Source organism: Pseudonaja textilis, chromosome 1 (assembly GCF_049901715.1).
Source record: "Pseudonaja textilis isolate UNSWEBS1 chromosome 1, rPseTex1.2, whole genome shotgun sequence".
Classification (NCBI taxonomy): domain Eukaryota; kingdom Metazoa; phylum Chordata; class Lepidosauria; order Squamata; family Elapidae; genus Pseudonaja; species Pseudonaja textilis.
Genome location: NC_141990.1, coordinates 309,561,514 through 309,586,122, shown reverse-complemented (window position 1 = coordinate 309,586,122; position 24,609 = coordinate 309,561,514). Strand labels below are relative to the sequence as shown.

The window sequence follows — 24,609 nt, the reverse complement described above, 5'->3', positions numbered from 1 at the left end:
CTTCTGGAGGCAAGTTGTTCCACTGATTAATTGTTCTAACTGTCAGGAAATTTCTCCTTAGTTCTAGGTTGCTTCTCTCCTTGATTAGTTTCCACCCATTGCTTCTTGCCCTGCCCTCAGGTGCTTTGGAGAATAGCTTGGCTCCATCTTTTTGGGGGCAGCCCCTGAGATATTGGAACCCTGCTATCATGTCTCCCCTAGTCCTTCTGTGTGAGAGGAAGTTCTGCAAGATTTCATTGGAAGGAATCCCACAATTTATGTGCCATTCCAGGGAAGGCTCTGTCTTCCTTCAGGCTACACCAGGGGTGTGAAATTGGATTTCTTTGAGAACTGATCAGCATTATAGGAGGAGTGGAATAGCTTGGACGGCCTGCAGCATTTTGCTGGCCAAAACGGCACGGGGGGGGGCGGGGAGCTGTTTTGGCCAGCAAAATGGTTCAGGAGACCGTCCAGGCCAAAAATGGGCACAGACACCCGTGCCCCGTTTTGGCTGCCAGAGGCACCGTGGGCCGGTCCTTTGCTATTTCCAGGCCAGCCCTGCTGGCCAGATTTAAGGCCTTGAGCTTGACACCTCTGGGCTAGACCAGTCTGAAAACTAATGCCAGATAAATCAGTACAGGTAATCCTCAACATACAAAGGCTCATTTAGTGATATTCAGAGTTATAACATCACCTCGAAAAGTGACTTATTACAGTAAGCATGAGCATCCCCATGTCACATGACCAAAATTTGGAAGTTTGGCAATAATTCATATTTGTGATGGTTACTATGTCCTGAGGTTACATATTCTCCTTTTTACATATTCTCCATTTGTTATACAAATGTTTTACTTAGCAGCAGAAATATTGGGCCCAATTGTGGTTGTATGTAGAGGACTACCTGTACTACTATTAACATAAAAGTCTAGCAGTGACATCATATAAATCTGAATGCATTTCTTCCTTCCTCCCCTTTATCTTCATGTGAATTATGGAGAGGTTTATTTGAAACATTTGCTTAAATTATTTTCCTGGCCTAGACTCAAACCCCTCTTTTCTGATCATTGCCTTGGTAGTAGCTCTTCCTTTTGTCCTTCAAGGCCGTTTCCTGTGCCCTTCAGCATCTCCTATTTCTGTCATGGGGACAGAACAGAGGTAAAAGGGAAGCAGGTTAATAAAATAACTTTAAATCAACATGAAGATTTCAAGTCAAGCCAGCATTGTACAGAGAGGGATGGGTTTATTCCTGCTGTTAAATTCAAATGCTTGATACCCGCTCCCCCGATTTCTGGGAAAAAATGAAGATGAAAATGAAACAATGTTTTAGAAATATTAAAAATATCACTTTGATTGTCATTATGATACCAGTGAAGGTCTTGTTTTTTTATTCCAGTTTCACCATCTAGTGAGGTATTCTTGGAACAGCTGGAGAACTCCAGAGAAGCTCTCCAAGATTATGGGATTTCTATCTTAAAGGTAGAATTGTTTTCTGCTTTATAATTCTTAGAGAAGCATGATCTTTTTGGAATTTCAAGACAAATTCTACCACAATGTAAATGACAAATTGCCCATCAGCTTTTGACTGCAGAGTGAAATAATTCCCCATTGTTTTCAACAAAACATAATCCTACTATGTCAAATTATTCTCCGTCTATCTAGTGTAATCTATTTGACTGTTAAGTTCTGCGATAACTGTTTTTCCCATTTTCTTTTTGTGCTGCCCAACTGAACAGAAAATTGGAAAAGAAATTAAGTAAAGCAATTGAGACTGTATGCCTCTGCCTGTCAGCATGGTAAATCTCTGAATACTGAACAGAATGGAACCACATTTGGTGTGCAGGGAGAAAGAATGTGGTAAAAAGAATGGTCTGGGTCAGTCTGGGGGCTATAAAGAAGGACATTCTTTCAGCTGTGGGGAAGGCTCTATTGACAGCTGCTCTGTTCTACTCATGTGATCCAGAGCAAAATCATATGTAGCCTGTCCTGTGCCTCCCAGTATATACATATGCATGAATTTAGGGCCACTCTGGAAGGGATTGGAAAGAATTCAAGCAGTCCTCTATATGCTTTCCTTAGCTTGTAAATTAGAATTTCTAGGACTCAGTTCTATCATTGTTCTATTAGAAGCCACTGTCTTCTAGCACTATATGAACAAAAGGCACGTAGAAGAAGAACGTCAGAGATCTGGGAATAACAAAGGAAGAGTGGGTTTTTTTCTGATTTAATATGGGTCCAATATGACAATTCATTAACACCATGGTTTTATATAACATGGCTTTATTTATAATAATAGGTGCTACTATTTCACATCAGATATTAATAGAAGCTTCTCTCCCAGAGCAAAAAAACAGCTTTGGAAGTTAGGATTTTTAACAGGTTTGTGATGCAGGGACATAATAACCCAACTCCGCATGCCTCAGTCTCAATCCTGAGGTTTCCCCAAAAGCCGTTTTGTAAAAATAAGCAAATTCAGACACCTAAAATGTATATTTGATGCAACATTCAGTTTGTCTAATTTATTGATGTGGAAGATGAGAGGAAGGTTTTTCATATAAGTGTTTCCAAATCAATTAAAGTAAGCCTCAGCAGGTGATTTGAGCTAATCTAGAAAACTAAGCAGATTTGGACTTGATTAATTCTAGATGATAGTAACCAATTCACTGTTATATAATTCAGCAGACTGAAGATTTCATACTTTTGCAACATGACAGTTAATAATAATATTACTTAGATGTATACCTCGCTTCATAGTGCTTTGCAGACCTCTATAAGTGGTTTACAGAGTCATCATATTGCCCCTATCGATCTGGTACCTCATTTTACTGATGGAAGGTTGAGTCAACATTTGAGCCGGTCAGGATCGAACTCCTGGCAGTGAGCAGCGAGTTAGCTTGCAATACTGCATTCTAACCACTGTGCCACCATGACTCTTTCAATAATACCCCAGTAAAGATTTTAGGTTTTTTTTTTCATAGATTAACTGCCAAGGAGGAGAAGCATCCAGCTACTGCAGAGGAGATAACTCCTTGGGAAAAATATACCTATTCAGGTAAACAGTTCATCTCATTACAGTGACTCAGCTTGCACAAATGGTTTTTCGGTTACAATAGGCCTTGGTACAGAATTTCTACAATGCATTATAAAGTGGGATGTCACATGATTCCATCAATTAGTGACGACAATCCTAGCAATCCTCATTGCTGTGCTAATCCCAGGACAGTGTTAATTAAGGATCTTGTGTGACCACAATGTTGGTAAAGGTGGGAATCCCAGGCAAGCAGGACAGCAGGTGAGAATTATGGGTGGGCAGGTGCTGTAGAGCAGGGCTGTCCAAACTTGGCAACTTTAAGCCTTGGCAGACTTCAGCTCCCAGAATTCCCCAGCCAGTAAAGCTGGTTGGGGAACTCTAGGAGTTGACATCTGCCAGGCTTAAAGTTGCCACGGTTGGAGACCCCTGCAGTAGAGCATTGGCAAGTGCTGCAGTGGTGTTACAGTGCTCAGTTAGATGAAAAGGCAGTGTGAGAGATTGACAACCTCATGGCGGCTTTCTCACTGATTTTGCTTTTGGTTAGCCAGCAGGGAAGTTCTCAAATACTAATCACGTAACTGTAGGACACTGCAACGGCTTTAAGTGTGAGCCAGTTGCCAAGGGTCTGAATCACAATCATGTGCCTGTGGGGACGTTGCAATGGCCACAGCTTTATTGTAAGTCCCCCTCATTCACCAACATTGCTAGTTTGAATGGTTGCTGAATGAGTGGTCATAACCTGAGGACTGTCTCTGTAGCTGGGCATTGAGATCAGATTGTCTGTGCTCTCCCTCAGTCTGCGTCCTTTCCGGCTTCCTTTTTTTTCTTGGCCACCCCGGTGGAAGGGGATAGGAGTTTCAACACGACAACATTTGGAGGGTAGCTGAGTATATTTATTTAGGAAAATTTATGTGGGCACCCAAAGTTAACATATTAATCACAGAAAAGCAAAAGAGGGAAGGCTGAATTTAGTCTGCTCTGAAACAAAATGAATAAATTCTTTATCCATGCTTTGAACTGAAAATACTTTTTTTTTTTTTGCTGAAATACCCTATTTCATTAAATAAACCGTTAGGTTGTGATCGCAGTGTATAAAAACATGCCATTTTTTTCCCTCCCAACATTATAATTCCAGTAGTGAATTTCAAAGCTATTGAGTTCTAATAAGACAAGTATTGATTTTGTAACTAGACCAAACATCGATGCCATCAGATGTGGTGAGCATCACCAGTTTAAGTAATTTTATCAAGGGGTATATTAACTAAATAGTATAGCCTGGAGACTATAGCAGCCTGTCCTGTGATTACATAATGATCTTGTCTTCTCTTAGGTTCCTTGTTTTTCCCCTTCAGTTTCTTCAGTTCTGTGGAATAGAAAGATTTATATTCTTTGCAGTCATCTGATCATTAGTACTTTGAGAGTTGTTGAGACCACCTGGGGATTTATCTATACCCTCAGATCACCCAAATCAGCGTGCAAATGAGTGTGGAACCTTTTTGGAACTGCTGAAAGGACTATTTTGTAAACAGGAGCTAGGTGGTATCATATCCTTCCCCCTCTGTTAAGAGAGGGCTGTTCAGTCTTAACATAGATCAGGGGTGTCAAACTCAAGGCCCATGGCCTGGATCCAGCCCACAATGTGGTCAGATCTGGTCTGCGGGGCTGTCCCGGTCTATCCACGTTGCTTAGGCCTGGTTTACCCAATGGAAAGAGGAAACTTTGGGCCAACATGTCTTAGGCCTGGTCTCCCAATTATGAAGAGGAGACATCGGGCCAGTGTGGCTTCAGCCCTGTCTACCTGCATCACTTTGGCCTGGTCTACCCATTGCAAAGAGGAACTATCAGGCCAGGTCTACCCGATGCAAAGAGGAAACATGCCAGCAGTTTGGGGAGTAGTGTCAAGCTGGCCATGCCCACTCAGTGTCAGGATTCTGGCAGTTACCCCTGAGTTGACACCCAGCTGGCCACGCCCAGTAAGCAGCATCAAGCTGGCCATACCCACCCAGTCGGCCCTGCCCCCCCAAGGTCAACCACAGCCCTGATGTGGCCCTCAATGAAATTGAGTTTGACACCTCTGACATAGATGGTCTCTTTGACCTCTCTTTCAAGGTGCTCTCTGTCCAGGATGTGAACTTTTGGAAAAGCACCTTTGGGACAACCATGACCTGGATGATTGAGAATCTCCATAGGCATTCAGCCCTCAGACATATGAATCTACAGCAGGTCAGATCAATTCACCATTTGAGAAAAAGGCTGATTCTGAGGATTCTTGAAAGATCAAGGGGTCAGATCTTAGTCTGGAAAACTTTTGATGCAACTGCTCCAGACAACAGAAACCCATGTTAAGTAGAGAGGGCATTGAGTAGCTTTGCTTCCATTCTGCATATTATTGGGCTTATTGAAGGCTCACTGGCACCCCCAGTGGAAACTAAAGAAGTCCCAACACCCCAAAGATGTAGCATGTGATAGAAGACAGTGCCTGCTGGCTTTAAAAATTTATCTTGTTTTCCAGGGACCGTGTGTTAGTTCGTGAACTTGCCATAGATGCCTTGTTCAGCTTGGATGCCATTGTGGCAAATGTACTTTTGTAAGTTCTCTATCCTTTATTTACTCAATATACATCCTGCCTGCAAATAGCAGGAGTTGAGACTGCCGGAAGAGCAAGAATATGTCCTTTGACACTTGAAATAGTAAAAGGAGAAAGAGAAGAGGAGGAGGAGGAAGTGAAAACACCCTGCCTTTATTCCAGGCAGCAAACAAAGTTAAATACAAATACAATTAAAAATATTAAAACTAATGAACAGTTAAAATTTTCTTGTTTGGGGTATTTCCTGATGTTATTTTTTTTCCTAATGAGCATTTTTTCCTAAATGCTTTTCATTTTTTGTGGAAAGCAGATAGTTAATCTCAGCTGGTTCATGAGACATGACAGAGAGAGCTCTAGAAAGACAGCAGGATTTTAGGAATGAAGCAGAAAAATGACAGAGTAAGGACTCTTTGGCAGGAGCTTGCAATGAAGATCTGAGCTCATGGTGTTTTTTTTTTTTGTAAATTTTATTGGTTTTTAAAAACAAACATAAACAAACAAAACATAAAACATCTTTTTTGAAAGCAGCATAATCCCGGGTTACATCTCTTCGTACAGACACAAATTCAAGTTCATGCTCATTTTTATATTCCATTCCATATCTTATTACTATTCTACATTTTCTATATAGCTTCTCCCCTCTTTTAACTTTCTTAATTTTATTTTATTTATTTCATCTCAATTCAAATCATTGTACTTATATTCTTTGTCTGTCCTGTTTCAACTGTCTACTATCTTTTCTCATTAAACAAAATTTGTCCTGTAATCACTGATTAGAGTATGACGCCTTTATATCTTTCCCCTAAAATTATAACAATATAATACATAACTTCCATTCGGATTCTGCATGGAACATTCTAAAACTACACACTGTATTCTTAAAAAAAGATAAAATTATAAATGTATAATATAATTAAAACAATCCATACCAATTCAATTCTATCATTAATATTAATATTCATTTAAATCTTAACGTTTTGCACATTACTTTTCAAATAAACATCATACTTCTATGGGAACAATAATAAACTTTCCATAGTTAATTCCCCTGCCTTCACTTATATTTTATAAAACATTGACTAATTAAAATGTTCCCGTTCCTTCCTAATTCAATTTTCTCATTTATTTTATTTCATTTATTTTATTCACAAACATTTCACTAAATTACACTATTTTATCCTTCTTTTTAATCATATGTTGTTTCCAATTTTCTAACATTATTTCTATTACAAATATAACAATACAATCATGTACCTTCACAGAATCCCTTTTTCAGTTAGATTTTCACCCATTATCTCTGAATAGGTCCTGTTTCTTTACATCTTGCTCCAAACCTTTGTAACTTCTCTTCCTTTCCATCTTCCCTCTCTTCTTCTCTCTTCCCTTTTTACCCCACTGCCTCTCCACCTCCATTTCCCTCTTCTGTATTCCCCTTTTCTGTTGCTTTCCAACATTATATCCACTTTTCAAATTATTTTTCCCTTTTTTGGCTGTTTTTTTAAGTCTTAAATTCTCCATTTTCTTTCCCCACTTTCCCCTTTCTTCCCCACATAGTTACTTGTTCATTAAAGATGGCTTCTTCTTTGTCCCAATCTTCTTGTTGTGCAGTCTTTTCTTGTTGTTCCTCGTAGTTACAGATCTCTATTTCTAAGAATTGAAAAACGAAGCCAAAAGAGCCCTTCCCTTCTTGTGCATCTTCTTTATATTTTTTAAGTTCCATTTTCAATTCATCCAGAAGTGATGCCATTGTAAAAAAATTTTAAACAACCACCCAATTGTTTTTAGTCATTAAATCCAAAAGTCACCAAGCAATCCAAATACACACAAGCAGTTTCTTTTTACACCTTCTTTTTTTCACTTTCTCTTCCTGGGGTTACTATTTAGTTGCAAAGTTCCAGTTAAAATGTATCTTTTAGAAGTCTTATTGAGATTTTACTTTAGATTCTTTTGAAGTCCAGGCAGTCTCCTCCCTCCAGATCCTGCCCTTATTCTTTTCCTGTGCCTTCCTGCTTATAGAAAAAAAAAATTTAGTGTCCAGAAATCTTTATTGTCCCTTTGGCATTTAATTATATTTTCAGCTTAATTACCTATTGATGCCAAAGAGGATTTTTCCGATTTCTTATTCAGATCTCTTAGTTGTCAATGTAAGGAAGGAGAGAGAAGAAAAAAAAACTTTCCCTTTTCGCTTTCTTTCACTGCTTCCGACTCTTCTTTGGGAACGATGTTATCTTTTATAAAATTTAAATTCCAGTCTACCTTAGTTGTTGCTTTTTAACCCGGTCAGCCAAAACTTTCACTTCTTATCTTCCTCCTGCACTTTCTTTTCCGGTTGAGTGCTTCTTTGAGGTGGCCATTTCTGACCACTGCTCCTACCGCCTTCGGGAAAGGGAGTTTGGCCAGCTGAGGAGGAGAGATGCGGCTCTCCTCAACCCTGCTGGCGATCTCCTCCCTTTTCACCACCTCTACGGGGTGGCTTAGCCCCTAAGCCAGCCAGCTCGGGGCGCTCCAGCGGCGAGCCCAGGCAGAAACCGCGCACAATCGCGGATTCCTGTCTGCTGCCGAAGCCCTTCAAACCGGAAGTCCTGAGCTCATGGTTCTTAAAGGGCTTGGATTTATTTCATTGAAATGTTGACAATCTGTCAGGCCCAAAACCAAGAATGACATGTAACAATCCTTCCAAGCTGAGTTCTATATTGTTCCTTATTACCTTTTCTTTGCGTGCCACCCTGTGGTGATGTACAAGCCAAATTTCTGCCCAGTAACCACAATGGTTTCGGTCCAGGACCCATTGGAGTGTTTAAAACCACTAGTTTTAAAAATCATTCTATGTAAAAATGAGTCACTTAATAGGGACTAGAATACTGCCTTACTAACAAAGTAAGGAGAGACAGTGTAGTGGTTAAGACACCAAAATTGGGAGACCAAGAATTTTAGTCCCATTCACCATGAACTCAGCTGGATGATCTTGGGCCAGTCCTTCCTGCTCAGTTCTAGGAAGGAGGCAATGGCAAACCATTCTGAAATCTTCTCAAGAAAACTTCAAGGACTTGTCCAAGTAGTAGCTGGGAGTCAGTACTAACTTGAAGGCACCAAAGCAAACAAACTCTAAGTAGATTTCACTGGACTTGAATGAATTCACACATCCTTGTGTCTAGCAAGCTGAATCTGAAGCTATGGTTCATTATTTTTGTGGGTTTCTCAGAATAAGAAGCCATCAATTTTGATTTGTAGGTCAGAACTTGGTTTCTTTTAATACAAAATTTCCTAATTCATTTAGCTGTTTTTAGAAGGAACCAGCTGGAGAGCCATCAAGCAGGAAGTATATGCATTCTTGTTAAATTACAGTAATATAATGGCCTCTTTTAAATCCTCTTATTTAAAATACAGGTGATTGTTTTTATTGCTGAGGTTCTTCATTTGTTGGTCATCCCGTTTCTTCCCAGCGCTCTCCTCTTCAATGAAGTAAAATACATTTCAACACTGATGAACCTTCAGCATTTAGAAAACTCTCTGAAGCGCCAGTCCGATCTTGCTTTCGCATATGTTCAAGCAATTGGGACAGCAGGTAATCCTACAGCTCTAGTATCCATTCCCAAAGCTTTCTATCATTCATGGGCTACTGCTTTTGTGATATGTTTTGCTTTGAACTAACATGCCACTATACTGCTAAATGTTTTCTATTTTTAGTGCTGTCTTAATAGTTTTTCTCTTGTATTTTGAACTGGGCTGGAAGAGATAAGCCATATGTGTAATATGTAGATAAATGAAAGGTAAATGGCATTATGTCTATTCATACATGCCATGAACATGAATAGCTTTTGACATGGGTAGATTTTTCCTGGTGTTTGCAAAGTGAGGATTAAGTTGATTTAGGACAGGAGTGAGTGTGTAACATTTTCCTCACGAAGGAGTATATTTGGCCTTTGAGTGGTACACTGAAGAATTTAATGGTATGTGGGAATGATCTTGGGTGACAGGAGGAAGAGCCACAGACTGGACAACCAGTGTGTAAAAGGTATTTCAGCCCACAGAAGGAGGAGGGAGGCCGTGGGAAGCATTTCAGAAGGGATCCTGCCTCCTTTACCATTGAGTAAAAGGAAAGGAGGGGAGAAGTGCCTTTGGACCTGCAAGATTCTGTTAATTAACTTTACAATAAAAATAGAGATAATATTCCTAGTTGTGCTTCATTTCTGGAGTATGGGTAGTTCTTGACTTACAATAAATAGTTCATTTAGTGACTTACAACAGCACTGAAAAATTGACTTAGGACTGTTTTTCACATTTAGGACTGTTGTAACATTCCCACGGTCGTGATCAAAATACAGATCCTTGGCAACTGACTCATATTTATGACAGTTGTAGTGTCACCTCTGGACACCTTCTGACAAGCAAAGTTAATGGGAAACCAGATTCACTTAACAAACTTGTTACTAACTTAACAGCTGTAGTGATTTACTTAATAACTATGGCAAGAGAGGTTGTAAAATGGGATAAAACTCAGTTAACAAATGTTTAACTTAGCAACAAAAAATTGGGCTCAATTGTGGTCTTGAGTCAAGGACTATCTTTACCTCAGAGTTCTAAAAAACACCCTCCAAAGTTAATTTTAAATTTGAATTAAATACAGTTACTATTGTATCCCTAATGCTCAATATTGTTGTTTCTATGTTTAAAAAAAATGGTGGCAGTTTTTGAAAAGGCTCAGACATCTGAAGGCAGTACATTTCTGACTTAAAGGGAAAGGGAGACAGAAAGACAAGATTAGTCATCTAGAGGAATTGATGAATAAATATTTTCTCTTTCTAGAGCACCGAGTCTTCATGGAGGCTGCGTTCGTTTATGGCTCAATTAAGTTTGCCTTAACTACCGAAGTGGCAGTTCTGAAGAGCATCCGGTATGCATTTCTCTAAGAGTATAAGAGCCCAACTGCATCAGACCAAAGTCTTCAGGCTAGCATTAGAAGTCACACACAGTGACCAAACCGAAACAGAACATGAGGGTGATAGCTTCATCCTTTTTAAGATGAAATGATTTCTGCTTTGGTTATTGCCAACTAACTCAGGGGTGTCAAACTGGATTTCTTCGAGGGCCGGATCAGCATTGTAGTTCTCTGTGGGCCAGCCAGAGGGAGAGGAGATGGGACGGATGTCTCCTGCAGCACTTTGCTGCCCCGTTTTGGCCGGCAGAGTGCTGCAGGAGGCCATCCAGGCCGAAAACAGGGCATGGGGCCCCACAGGTGGCCCCCCCCATGACCATTTTTGGCTGCCAGAGGCACCACAGGCCAGTCCTTTGCTATTTCCAGGCTGGCCCCGCAGGCCAGATTTAAGCACCCCACGGGCCAGATCTGGTCTGCAGGCCTTGAGTTTGATACCCCTGAACTAAGTAAAGGGAGTGATGCTAAGAAGGGAGTGATGAGTAACTGGATTCCAGTTTTGTGGATCTATTAAAAATGCAGGGGTCAGTTAAGGCAGGGATCCTTAATCCTGAGTCCGTGGACTGGCACCGGTCTGTGGCATGCCAGAAACCTCTCAAATAAGTGAAGCCCCATCCACAGGAATAAGGCAGCACATGAAACCACGCCTCCTCCCATCCACGGAAAAGCCTCTCCACTGAACCGGTCCTTGGTGCCCAAAACAAATAATTCCCTCAACACTGTCCAATTTACAAAGTCTGCACTACTATTACTATTAATCTTATCACTCCTTATCACCCATCCCCTCCCACTTGTGACTGTATGACTATAACTTTGTCCCTTGTATCCTAATGATTTTTATTGACTGTTTCCTAGCATGATTTGATTGCTTATTGTACCCTGTGACTATCATTAAGTGTTGTACCTCGTGATTCTTGACTCCTGGCGAATGTATATTTTCTTTTATGTACACTGGGAGCATTTGCACCAAGACAAATTCCTTGTGTGTCCAGTCACACCTGGCCAATAAAGAATTCTGTTCTATTCTATTCTATTCTATTCTATTCTATTCTATTCTATTCTATTCTATTCTATTCTATTCTATTCTATTCTATTCTATTCCATTCCATTCCATTCCATTCCATTCCATTCTAAAAAGGTTAGGGGCTGCAAAATTAAGGAGCGGAGGCTTTGATAGAGGTAGCTATTTGGACCAGGTGTCAGAAGTGACCCTTCACATATGATAGAGGGTTTATTTCTTGTTTGCCTTCCATTCTGTACATAGTGTAGCCAGGTGTTGGGATGTTTCAAACAAAGCCAGCTCATTTTTGGGTTTGATTTTTTTCCCCCCACTTCAGCTATGAAGAGCCAGAGGTGCCATCTTCAAAACTCTTCTTTTGCCACTGTAAAGTGGCCATGGATCCTGAACTGCCATGCCGCAGGACTCTGATGGAAGAGCCACTGACTACATTAAGCATCCACAAGTTCCTGAAGTTGATGGGGGAACCTCTGGTGGTAGGTGAACAGGAGCCATGGCTTCTTTCCGATGTTCCTCTTGTGTTCTGAGTTCCCTTCAAAGCATATCAGGGCAGAGTTGAATCAGGTGAGACTAGTGGAATCAGTGGAAACGTTAAAGGCACTGGGGAAAATCCTTTTTTTGTTTTTTAAGAAAAAAGGGAAAATGAAAGTATGTGCAATACAGTACACAGGTAGTCCTTGACTTACGGTTGGTCACTTAGTGACCATTTGAAGTTACGACCCAAATAGGACAGACACCTTCCTCAGCTCCCCTGTGGTTAAGGGACAGCACTTTGGGCACTCGGTAATATGGCCAAATTTATCACCATTTGCAGCGTTCTGTGGTTGTGGGATAGCATTTTATGACCATTTTGCCAAAAACTGGAAGTTTTTCGGCAAAGGTGCACCAGAGCAAATAATGAGTTTGCTTAACAACTGTCGTACTCATTTTATGGCAGTTGTATTTGCTCAATGACCCCTGAACAAAAGATAATAAAATTGCATCAGCCACTTGACTGACATGCTTTACATTCATCATGCTATACGATCATAACAGGCAGGCTCCGTTTATGGTCGTATGTCAAGGACTACACTGTATTGCCCACATTGCAGATATAGAAATAAATAAATATATACTGTTGCCTACATCATCCCTAGTGTCTTGAAGCCAAGGAAAGCAGAATAAAGTACCGGTTGTCATTGTGACAGTTATTCTGTGGTTAAACACAGAAAAGGAGCTTTTTGTTGATTTTATCACTGAGCCGAATCAACTGGTGTTTTACGCTATCTGCCTCATGAAATGTTATTATCAGATTTTTTCTAGCAAGGCAAGATCAAGGAAGCAAGATAGACAGATTTCTAAAATGCCATGATTTGAGGAAGAAAGCAGAATCATGCCAACTGCAATAGGAATCCAATCTTTCGTTATTAGTGAGTTCATTAAGGCAGTTTCTTTGAACAATTTCAGTCTTTTCTTCCCAAGTAATAGCAAATTGGATTGAGATAAACTACCAATTCATCCCATTCCATCTTTGAATTGTTAATGGCTGGCATACCTCCTTTTTCTTTCTCAATCTCCTCACAATCTTTCCCAATTACTGATAAATAATATTTTAATTGTTTATAATTGGCTGATCTTCTTAATGAGTGAACATAATACCTTCCCAATGACAAAGATACTATGCCAAGGGAAAAAGTATAATAAGAAGTGAGATCACCTTAAAATAAAAGCTTATTATCATCTGAAATAATGCCCATTATGCTTTAAAGTATAATTATTCATTCCCTAAATTGAGACATTATTGCTAATACATGCTGGACAATTGAGAAAGTGAAAAAATACCTAAAAGAAATCAGTAAGTGCTTCTGTCATGCCTCTGTTGGAATCTGATTCCGAGGGAGAGGTGAAACAGCTGACAGGGAGTGGGAGTGTGGCTCCAGTGGCTGTGGAGGAAACTGGGGAAGGGCACAGTCCGGCTAGGTATTCAGAGGAAGACCCCCTCTTCATCCTAGGACATGCAGGGAGGATAGATAAGAGAGCAACATGGGTTATGGGGGAGAAAAAGTCTTGGGAAGGGAAGATACTTATTAGAAACTATCCACATAAAAAACACTGCTATTGTGGTGGAGTTTGTCCTGCCCATTTATTTTTCTTCTGTATCATGTCTATTTGATGGGCCACCTGCAGTACATCTCCACTGATCTTTTATGCTGGTGTTTCTTCTCCAGGTGGAGGTTGCAGAAGATCCTGAAAAGATTTCAACTACTCATCTCCAGCTTGGCCTACCACTGATTTTCATTCTGAGCCAGGAAGAGACCTTGGAAGCGGACAAGAGGATTGCTGAATCTGTAGCCTGGCAGTTGCTGGGGAAAGCAGGAGTCCTCCTTTTGTCAAGGTTCTCTGGAATTAAAATTAAAAAGGAATTAAAAAGCATAAGAGAGGGGAGAACTTATCTCACTACTGTTCTTAGTGTAAATCTTGAGGTTGGAAATTCCCAAAGACTCACAGCAAGTGTCAGGGGCATCTGCATGGGGCCCCCAAAATCATGGAAGTACATGTCTACGGGTTTTTTTAATTATCCAGGTCATGCTTGTCCCAAAGCATTTTAGAATGGCAACTGGACTTGGTTTTTTCTCGAAGATGTTTTGCTTCTCATCTAAAATGCTTGGAAAGAACCTTTCCAAAATGGAAGAAGCTCTTGGATGAGAAGCGAAACATCTTTAAGGAAAAACCCAAGTCCAGTTGCCTTTTGAAAATGTACCTTTGGGACAACCATGACCTGGATGACTGAGAATCTCCATAGACTTGCATCCATGGTGGACTCAGAGGCAAATTCTACTGCACAGTTGAAGCTCCAATTAAATTGACGCTCCAGTTAAATCTCCTCATTAAAAGGGTGAGGCTGTTTATGTGCGTATGATGCATCCCACATGCATGTAATAGGAGTCCGAGTTTTGTTTGTGACTGTCCATCTCGATAGTTTCATCCCCCAATCTTTGCAACCTCCACAGATATCCCTAAGGAAGATTTAGAAGAGGGGCTTACTTCCAATCAAACATGTCCAAAGTTGAAGCCTATCCTTTTGCTTAGGACAGTGTTCCTCAACCTTAGCAACTTTAAGTTGTGTGGACTTGAGCTGTCAGAATCTACACATTTTAAAGTTGCCAAGGCTAAAAAGAGACTTGGCTTAAGAAATTAACTTGGGTGTCTGAAGTTTTAATTGCATCTCTTCCCAGCCTGATGTCTGCAAAAAGTGTTTGATTACAATCGTCATTCTTAGCAAATAGGATTGATTTGACTGAAACAGGCTGTAGGTGGGTAGGTGTTTCTGCAGTAATGCTCATTCCTGTGATTAAACAACATCAGCAGTGCAAGATCTTGTCAGCACAGGTAGGAAAGAGCAAGCATGAGTTCCCAGCATGAGAACCCTGCTGAAATAAATCAAAGATGAATTCTGCAAGAGCTGAATATACTTGTTCATCTTTCATAATTTGATCAGTTTGCAGTTAAGCCAGGAGAAGAGAATGAGCTATTGTTCAAACCAATAGCTTATTGAAATTTTATTTGTGACTGTCAGTCTTCACTAACCATTGATTATATGACTGAAAGCCTTTAAACCTCTGAACATTTGGTATAAAAATGAAAGTGCATATTGAAATGTGCATTCATACCATTTGGGCTTTTGTGGCTTCTGCTTGTGAAATAATTCTAATATCATTTGGAGTTATAATTGGCCAGAAGTTGTTGAGCTACAACTTTCAGCACCTCTTACCCTAACCATTACGTCAAAGACTGCTGGGAGTTGAAATTTAGCCACTTCTGGGATGACAGAAGTTGCCCACAGAAGGATAGCTGCAATATGGCAAGAAATACCAGGTGGTGCTACAGTACAGCTTTTGAAAGTTTCATTTACAACTTTGGCAAAATGGGTTGTTTTGTAAGGAATGTAAAATGAACCAGATAATAAATGTAGGTGCACCAGGCAGAATCCACATCTGCTTTTCTTTCTAATTTCAGCTTAGTGAGAGGTCATACATCTTAGTTGATGTGTGTGTGTGTGTTAGGAATGGCAGGCAGAAAGTTTTGCTGGAACCATACTTCCAAAAGTAATGGGAAGGGTCAGGACACAAAGTAAATTCGATTTTACTTGGCTTTAAATCAAAGCAAAATAATTAATATCATTCCACAGTAATTCATGCAGGGGTGGTGGTAAATAGGTCTCTGAACCTAAACAAGAGAAAGTTTCCGCTTCTTTGGCTTCCATGTGGTTCTGTGACTTTCACGCTGGTGCTTTACTAATGTTAATGTTTACTTGTGCTCTATTGTGTATATGCTGTTGTCTGTCTAATGTGCAATTGGATCCCCAAGCATTGCTCGAAGGAAGCAAGTGCAAGCAATATGGAACAATTCTTTTTATAAAGCAGGTAACCCTGGATGCCATGATTGGACTTCCCAGTGAAGTCTGTGGCTGGGTACCTTTTGCTATCTCCGTGTTCATGTGTTTTAGCCAAGGAGAGAGCTTCCATATATTTTGCTAAGAGTTTTGTTGGGAATACTGTTGGCAGAACCAAAGGAACTGGAAGTGTCTCTGGGCTCATGAGAGTTTGGTCTTAGATCCAAGAGGAAATTTGTCATAGTGAAAGAACATTAGGATAGATGAGAGAAATTAGAGATTAAGGACAAGTGGATTGAGAGAAGTAGTCAAGAAGAATAACTTAAAGAGTATTCACAGAGAAGAGGGGTTGACTTACTCTCCAAAGCATCTGAGGGTAGGACAAGGAGCAGTGAATGGGTGGAAGCTCATCAAAGGGAGATCTAACCTGGAACTAAGGATAAATTTCCTGACAGTGGAAACAATCAATATAACAGTTTGCCTTCCAGAATTGTGGGTACTCCATTGCTGGAGGTCTTCAAGAAAACATTGGACAACCATTTGTCCAGGATGGTAGAAGGACTGGTCAGGAGGATGGACTTCTAAAGTCCTGTCCAACCCTATACTTCTATGTCTATGTCTAATTAGGACAAAAAGAACCTGAATTTTATGAATTTTAACAAATTGGTTAATACTTTGGCTGCATTTCTAGATAAGACCATCACTTTCTTCCTTATATCTATAAACATGGATAATAACAATAGCACTTAGTACCGCTTCATAGTACTTAACAGCCCTCTCTAAGCAGTTCACAGAGTCAGCATATTGCCCCCAACAATCTGTGAACCTTGGAAGGATGGAAGGCTGAGTCAATCTTCAGCCTGGTGAAATTTGAACTGCCAAATTGTAGGCAGCCGGCAGGCAGCATAAGTACCCTGCAGTACTGCATTCTAACCACTGCGCCACCGGGACTCAGCACATTGGGGCAAAAGATGTTTCATTTAATCTTTCTGAGATGCTAATTGTTTTTCATGGAGCATTTGTTTTTATACAAAGAAGTTTTGAATAATTTGAACACAAACCTGTGGTCTGATAACAATATTTCTCTCTGAAACTGTTATAAAAATGTAATTCTCTACTGTAATTCATAAACTCTTATATCTTAAAAGGAATTCTGTTGGTCTGGAAATTTCTTCCCTATATAATGTGGCTATCAAGACAGTTGAGGAGGTAAGTGGTCATAGTCGTTATTTCGGACTGACTTTTTAATTTATTGTGCAAACCCAGGCTTGTTTGCTAGAAAGGAAATGCTCCTACTTACTTCCAGAATTATGCACATAAAATTTGCTGCTTTAGCTGTTCTGTATTATAGAGTGTATAGTAGTAATGTATTTGTTATTGGTGATGATAACCTTGGAATATTTCCAGACAGCTTTTAACAGTGTCAGTCAAAATGCATCTGAGAGTTGGATATTTGATCTGAAGATCAATATTCAATAGTAGAAACCCCGTTTGTTTATAAGGTCTATAATAATTCCCATGCCTTACTTCAGCACCTTTCTGAATGTGTGGTGTGCTGAACAATTGAGTTACCAGTTGAAATCTGGACTGTCCCATACATCCTATTTTGGGCCACATTTTTCTGGATATTTGCATCTCTGCAGGATATGCCTGTTAAATACCTCACATTGAAAGATGCAGATGAAATTGTAGCGTTGCTGAAAAATGGCGAGCAGAGCAAACCTAGTCTGGATAATAAGGAAGAAGAGATTTATGAAGAGGAAGAGGATGACGGAGTGGAGAATGAGAACAATGAACAAGGTAATTAAGATTCTTCAGAAGCGTCTTTGACCTATTAAGTTTTCACAAATTCGTTTCTTTGCTTTCCGATTAAAAAATAAATTAAAAAAATATTCTTCTCATTGTATTCACTGTCTGATATTCATTTCATTGAGGGGTCCTTGGTGCTCTTTGATAAGGTTGTTTTCTTGCAACTATTTCATTACCCAACTTAAGTACATTATCTGCATATTAAAAATCATCTGCAGATAGCTACTGTCATCTGCTTGCACTGATGATGTTACCTAGTTTGGGTATTGAAACATCTGCATGAAAACAACTAAGCTCAGAGAGACCCCTCATTTCAACCCTGACCTACAAATATACACCTTCATCAGTAACACATTTCATTGCCATCCTTCTATAGCTTAATAGTTAAATTAACATGCTCCAAATGCTGAGTTTGACAAAAATTGCCTTTCCTACTAGCCTGCATTGATTCAATTTTCACCAAAGATGAGCAAATTATGTGCACCACTTTTTTTACATTCACAGTTTGTACATATTATTGTATATTAGCCCAGCTAGAGGGCAGCATATAACCAATCTTGGCTGGTTGCTAAAAGCTAACCAGGGTCGATATTGGCATCAGAGGCTACCCAGCATTTGCTGGAAAGCAATTTCCAAATCATTTATTCTCAGAATTCCCTTGAATTCTTCATAGGGTTTGGAGATGAAAATAAATGTAAGTGGCTGCTGCCTAGTTCTTTGTTAGTAAAGGGTACCCATTGGCAGTGCAAAAATATGTTGTTGCTTTTTTACTATGGGTTCACAGTATCCTGCAGGGAAGGAGAATTGTTAGGGAACAAATTTAGCAGTTTGCCTTCTAGAAAATGGACATTTTATGATAGGTCCATTTTGTGTCTACAAAGCCTTTCCCTGGATAGTAATCATTATTTTTGAGCATATATCATATATGCTTACTTATCCCAAAAGATTGTGGGGGCTCATTTTACAATTGTCCCTCTTATGTAGCCCAACTGGATTTTCAGAACTTTAGCAAGAGGGAAGACAATCATCTCATGAACTCTTTAATTTCTGATATTCTTCCTTTTTAATAATTCTTGACTATTCTTTGAGCCACATCCTTTCTTTTGCTATATTTTTGAAGAGGCTTTCCTACTGGGCAGACTTTTGTCCTTGATTTTGCTGATGAAAGTCCAGTGGCCTCTTTTCACCTTGGTGACCAAAGGATAAAAGTCAGAGACTGGCAATGCTCTACTTGCCAGGATTCAGAGGAATCCTGTTGCTGTTCCCCGAAGTTGCCATTCTTCTTGTTTCTGTGACCTTTTTGGGGGGAGCTCTCATTGAACAATCAAGTGGTGAAAGAAGCAGGGACAAGCAGCAGCCTTGGCCATTTGTGTTGCCTTTTCCTGCTAGGCCCAAACCATAGAGTTGAACTACTCTTCCCTAGGAGGATGGCTAGTAGTAAGGGATGCTGGGAGTTAAGTTCAACAATGTCTAGGCAACCTGAACCTCGAGAAGGAAGGGTCAAGTGAGGCAATGATGGTGATGGTGAAGAACAAGAGGTAGGGCTGTTTGGGAGGAAGTGGATTATGAACCTTGTACTAAGAAACCTACAAAACCTGAAACAAGTGATGGCTGCCAAGAAGACAGTTCCATTTTTCATTTTCTCCATCATTTTTTTCCTCAGGGTATATTCACACCAATGATAATATAAGCACCTTTTCTTCACTCCGTCCCTCTTCTAAATTAGAATGTGCATCTGCTTTGCAGATATTCAGGATGATGAGGTGGTGGAATCTGTTGTCAGAGATCGGAAGCGTGAACTCCACCAGGAACACATCCGTACCTTGACAGAAGAATCCTTCCTCTCAATTCTGGCAGACACCAACCACACAGCAGTGCTCTTCTATGCCAGCTGTAAGTCAGATTTTGCAAGGTGTTGTGCAGTGTGGGTTTGGTGTCTTCCATCGGCTGCAGTGCTCTTTAGAATTTAAGCTTTTTAAAGTTTTTTGGTTGTTTGCTTTTCCATTACAAGGCAAATATAATAGGTAAAGAAAGACAATGAATAAGCAGGTGAGGCTGTTTGTGATGGAAAATGGGTACCAGGAGAACCAGCGGAGAAGAGTTTTGGCAACACAGAGCTTTTACAGGGATGACCCAGTAAATCTTTTCAGAGAAACACCCAGATCTAGATACTGCACAGTCCTGAGCTGGAGGAGGTTAGGTTAGCCACACCCTAGAATCTCTCAGGCTATACCTAGTAGGTTAGAAATTTATAGATTTAGTTTGGCAAGATTCTGTCTGCTAGGTATGAGCAAATAAAGGATTGGACCCTACTGATTTCATTGGGTCATCTTTGGGCTTGGTCATGACACTGTTCTTCATAATCATGCTGGAAATCTGTGGTAGAAAGTCCAAGTAAGAGCAGGATTCCACTGCCAAAAGAGAAGAATCAGTACAGAGTGGATGTTAAGGTATTGAACTACAATTGGGGAAACTCAGTTTCACATCTACCTTTGGATAGGGGAGCTCACCAGGTGATCCTGTGTCAGTCACTGTCTTTGAGCCTATTTACCATGAAGAGTTGGAAAACTTGGATGTGCTATGAATGCTGTGTTCAGCTCTTGGATGAAGATAGGATATAAACCTGTCAAATAAACAATAATAAAAAACATTTGAAAACATTTAAATGAAGAACAGTAATCTGTAACTTTTACGTTCATAGGCGGTTATCTCTAAAGACTATGTCCTGTATTGTACTAGGTACAATAAGAGGAAAGGCTTTATAGAAACATATGTGGATAATTTCAGGGAAACAGGATGCTGAGTTTATTGGAACTTTATTAGGATCCAGCAGCGCCCTTGTTTACTTGAGGCTGATCCTGCCTTTCAGTCCAAAAGAATCCCAGAAGTGTTATAAAATAAATAAAATACAAGTGTATTGGCCCTATCTCCTGGCATTGCTCTTGGGTTACGTATCCTTCCATCCATCCTGCCTCATTCCACAAAAATAACGTTTTTATGAGCTCTTTGCTGTGGTTGCAGTCTTATGAGTGCTGGTAGTTGGGCAATCTTCTAGTTTAGTTGCATGTTCTGTTCTGACTAGCTGGGCTCCTCACTCTCTAAGGACATAGAAGCCAAAGACAGGCCTGTTCATTCATTGGCCAGTAGAAGCCAAAGACAGGCCTGATCATTCATTGGCCAGTAGAAGCCAAAGACAGGCCTGATCATTCATTGAAAATACAGTATATCCCGTTTTATTATTAAAGAGAGTTAATTTTTAAAACAAAACAAAAATAACATTAAAATTAATTAAGAAATAAAAATTAGACAAAAATATATTCTCTGAACATGGAAAGGGCAAGAATCAAATGCATATCCTGAGAGAGTGAATTTCATAGCTTGGTAACCATCAGGAAAAGGCCCAATTTAATATGCCGAGGTGGAGAATGAAGGAGAATCACCAAAAAATGATGCCCTCCCCATCACTCCCAAACCTTACAACCACTCCAGAAGGACAATGTGATTGATGATATCTGTCAGTCCCCTAAGGTAATCCAGAATAGGAAATTAAAGCTATGCATGCTAAAACCACTTTTATAAAAGGTTATAGTAACAAGAGTCTTGCAAGTATAAATATCCTCCTCCATTCTCTCCCTTTCGCTTTGTGAGATATACTGTACTATATTGAATTCATTCATTTATTCATTTCCCACCTTTATTATCATCAAAAATAACTCACGGCCACCAACATACTTGCTATTCTGCCCTCTTCCTATTTTCCCCACAACAACAATCACCCTATGAAATCCATTGGACTGAGAGAGAATGACCCAAAGTCATTCACCTAGCTTTCATGCCTGAGGCAGGACTAAAACTCACTGTCACCTGGTGGTTTGTCCCTCAGAGTTCTTTGGAGAACCAAGGTGCAACTTGAGATCTGTGCACATGGAGAAGCCAGATAAAAATTATCAGTCTAGACCAGAGTCTCAGCCATCTGCCCATTCCAACCAGTGGCTAAGACCTTAGTTGAATCACCCACCGGATCTTCAGAGACAATCTCAAACCCCTTATGGAACCCAACTGGGTCCATCAGTATAGGCTTTCGAGGTTTAGAGCCATATAGTGTAGTTTGTCCATTAGCTATTTAAGCCTTTAGGGATTAATACTAATAACTTAAATTGTGCCCAATAACTATTGACAATCAGTTCAAATCTTTTCAGTACAGGCATCAAATCACCCTTGGACTTATACCAGATAGCACTTTACCTGTGCATTTTTTGGAATTTCTGGATACCTTGTCTTGTATAAAACATGTTGTCAAAAGAAAGTTGAGGGTTTTTTCCGATATGGACTAGGATTCCTTCATGCCTTGAGTTTTGGCAGACTCCACACACTCTGGTATCTGAAATATTGGGTTAACTTTTCCTGTTCTCATTTACAGGGGAAGCTGTATCTCTAGTGGTTATGCAGTCTTTCCTTGAAGTTGCTGCTCAGTTGAAAGGTATGGTTCAGTCTGTATGGTTGCTGTGGGTTGTGTATTTCTTTACATTTAATTTAATACAAGGTCTTCGTTTCAAATGATTAATTCAGCATAAAGTTAATCTTGGTAAGTGGGAAATCTTGGTAAGTGGGAAAGCTTTGCACCTAGTGGCAGAAAAGGAAAAGCTGATAGAGCTATAGAATCCCAAAGAAATATTTATCCAACTTTTGCTTGAAAGCTTCCCATTTCTGACTTTCCCAGTTTGATATCCTTCCAATGGTTTGAGAGAACACATCACTTCCTAATGTAGAATGTGGAGGTCTGGAAAAAAAATAGAAAAAAATAATGGAGGTGGCCCTTTTTTTAACAAACAAAAATATTGTGAAATATTTCCAATTGTATTTATTCCTATTTTTTAAACTTTATGTATTTTATGCATTTTTTAAAAAAATGGTCTATTTAGAAATAGGTGGCTAGGAATTCTGACAGTCACAGTCAAAGACATCTTGAGCATTTATCAAAGATAGTTTAGTCTTCCGGAATGACTTCACTTTGGATTTGTTAAACAATAGCTGAATGGGTGTGTTTATATTATTTACTTCTCAGAACTCCCGTGTCTGCTTTTTACATTCCCGGCAGACTTCGACGTCACTAAATGGAAATTAAAATGCAGAGCTGAGAGTATGTCCTGCATACCTACTATTTGACAATAGGCAGAGAAGCAGCAAGTAAACCAGCTGCATACGAACACCCCGCCAACTCATCCCCTTAAAAAGCTGGACACAATAAACAGATGTATGATCTGTTGCACTCAGCTGACCAACTTCACTTCTGAATGCAGCTGCAGCAGGGAGTGACAGTAGGGATCCATGAATCTAAGAGAAGAAATAAAAAAGCACCCACTAACTTACCAACATAGAATGACCAATGTTTAGGTGACCCTTTTGTTTAGGAAGATAATCTGAACTACAACTTTATCTACTAGGTTGCTAAGCTTCTGGCAAATGCCAAGAGGCACTTTTACAAATGCATCAAAATCTAATGTACTTTAATTTAAGCCACTTAAGAGATTGATCTGCCTTGTTTTAAATGTTAAGGTATCTCTCCCTCTCTGTGCGTTTATGTTTATTCCAGTATTTTACATTGATTTATAAGGACTCCTTTTTCCTGGCATTAAATACTTTTGGCCAGGCTTGAAAAACAGCCATGCTACTGCTGAGTGATTTATAATAATGTAAGTCAACTTTCCAGTAGGCTTCACTATTGATTCAAAGAGTGGCATTTTTAAAAAGGTTGTAGTTTTAAATTTACTCAGTGGGTAGTCCTAGAATCTGTTATTAATTCTTGGGCTAAGCCTTGGAACAAATCAATATCTAAAACAAAGAATTGCCTTTGGCTGAATATACTTCCTAAATTCCTATGCAGTTGCAGTTATTTCTTTTCTACCAAAGTCTGGCAGTTTTCCAGCTGCCATTACTTGATTTCAAACGATTGTCCAGCCTGCCAAATCAATCAGTCAGTCACTTTTGAAGTCACCAAGAAATTTCTGTAATCATTTCCCAGAATCCATGAGGTCTTGTGAAAGAATGGCAGAAAAAATCCACATGATCCCATGCAAACACAGCGAAATCTCATGAGAACATATAGTAAAATGTTGAAAGGGACCTTGGAGGTTTTTTGTCCAACCCCCTGCTCAAGCAGGAGGCCCTATATCATTTCAGACAAATGGTTGTCCAATGTCTTTTTGAAAACCTTCAGTGATAGAGCACCCACAACTTTTGAAAGCAAGCTGTTCCATTGATTGATTGCTCTCACTGTTAGGAAATTTCTCCTTAGTTCTTGGTTGCTTCTCTCCTGGGTCAGTTTTCAACCATTGTTTCTTGTCTTGCCTTTTGGTGCTTTGGAAAAGAGCTTGACCCCCTCATCTTTGTAGGAGCCGTTCAAATATTGGTACATTGCTATCATGTCTCCCCTAGTCCTTCTTTTCACTAGGCCAGACATATCCAATTCCTGTAACCGTTCTTCATATGTTTTAGCCCCCAGCCCTTTAATCACTTTCGTCAATCTTCTCTGCACTCTTTCCAGAGACTCAACTTCTCAACTACAGAGTTGTCTACCTTCTGGGATCTTAAGCATTTCAAAAAGTTACATTTATTTTTCTTTATTTTGGGGGTCTTACTACACTTGTTTATGGCATTAAAGACCTCCAGCACCCATTTGCAATCCTTTGGTACATGCAGATTGAGATGCTGAAACCCTGTGGACAATAATCAAATAGGGCAGCATGATTTTGGCCCATTTGAAGTAGAATTTAAGATGAACATGGGACTGCTTTGCTTCAGAAGCCTCTTACTTTCATCCTAATCCAAATGAAAAAAATGTATGACCCAGCTCCTTCTGGTGATAACAGTGCATTTAACAGAT

At 39.8% G+C, this 24,609-nt stretch overlaps 1 protein-coding gene across 2 annotated transcripts in view; it reads left to right on the top strand.

The window, feature by feature from the left end:
- The window catches only part of TXNDC16 (thioredoxin domain containing 16), a 51,384-nt gene that overhangs the window by 5,622 nt on the left and 21,153 nt on the right, over window positions 1-24,609 (top strand). For both annotated transcript variants that reach the window (XM_087922439.1, XM_026698731.2), the window contains exons 3-13: window positions 1,373-1,455; window positions 2,955-3,028; window positions 5,520-5,594; window positions 9,038-9,159; window positions 10,401-10,488; window positions 11,865-12,021; window positions 13,753-13,919; window positions 17,066-17,126; window positions 17,561-17,717; window positions 19,473-19,619; window positions 22,147-22,206. In XM_087922439.1, the coding sequence (XP_087778565.1) occupies window positions 1,373-1,455; window positions 2,955-3,028; window positions 5,520-5,594; window positions 9,038-9,159; window positions 10,401-10,488; window positions 11,865-12,021; window positions 13,753-13,919; window positions 17,066-17,126; window positions 17,561-17,717; window positions 19,473-19,619; window positions 22,147-22,206 (1,191 nt within the window). The remainder of the gene's footprint in view (window positions 1-1,372; window positions 1,456-2,954; window positions 3,029-5,519; window positions 5,595-9,037; window positions 9,160-10,400; window positions 10,489-11,864; window positions 12,022-13,752; window positions 13,920-17,065; window positions 17,127-17,560; window positions 17,718-19,472; window positions 19,620-22,146; window positions 22,207-24,609) is intronic.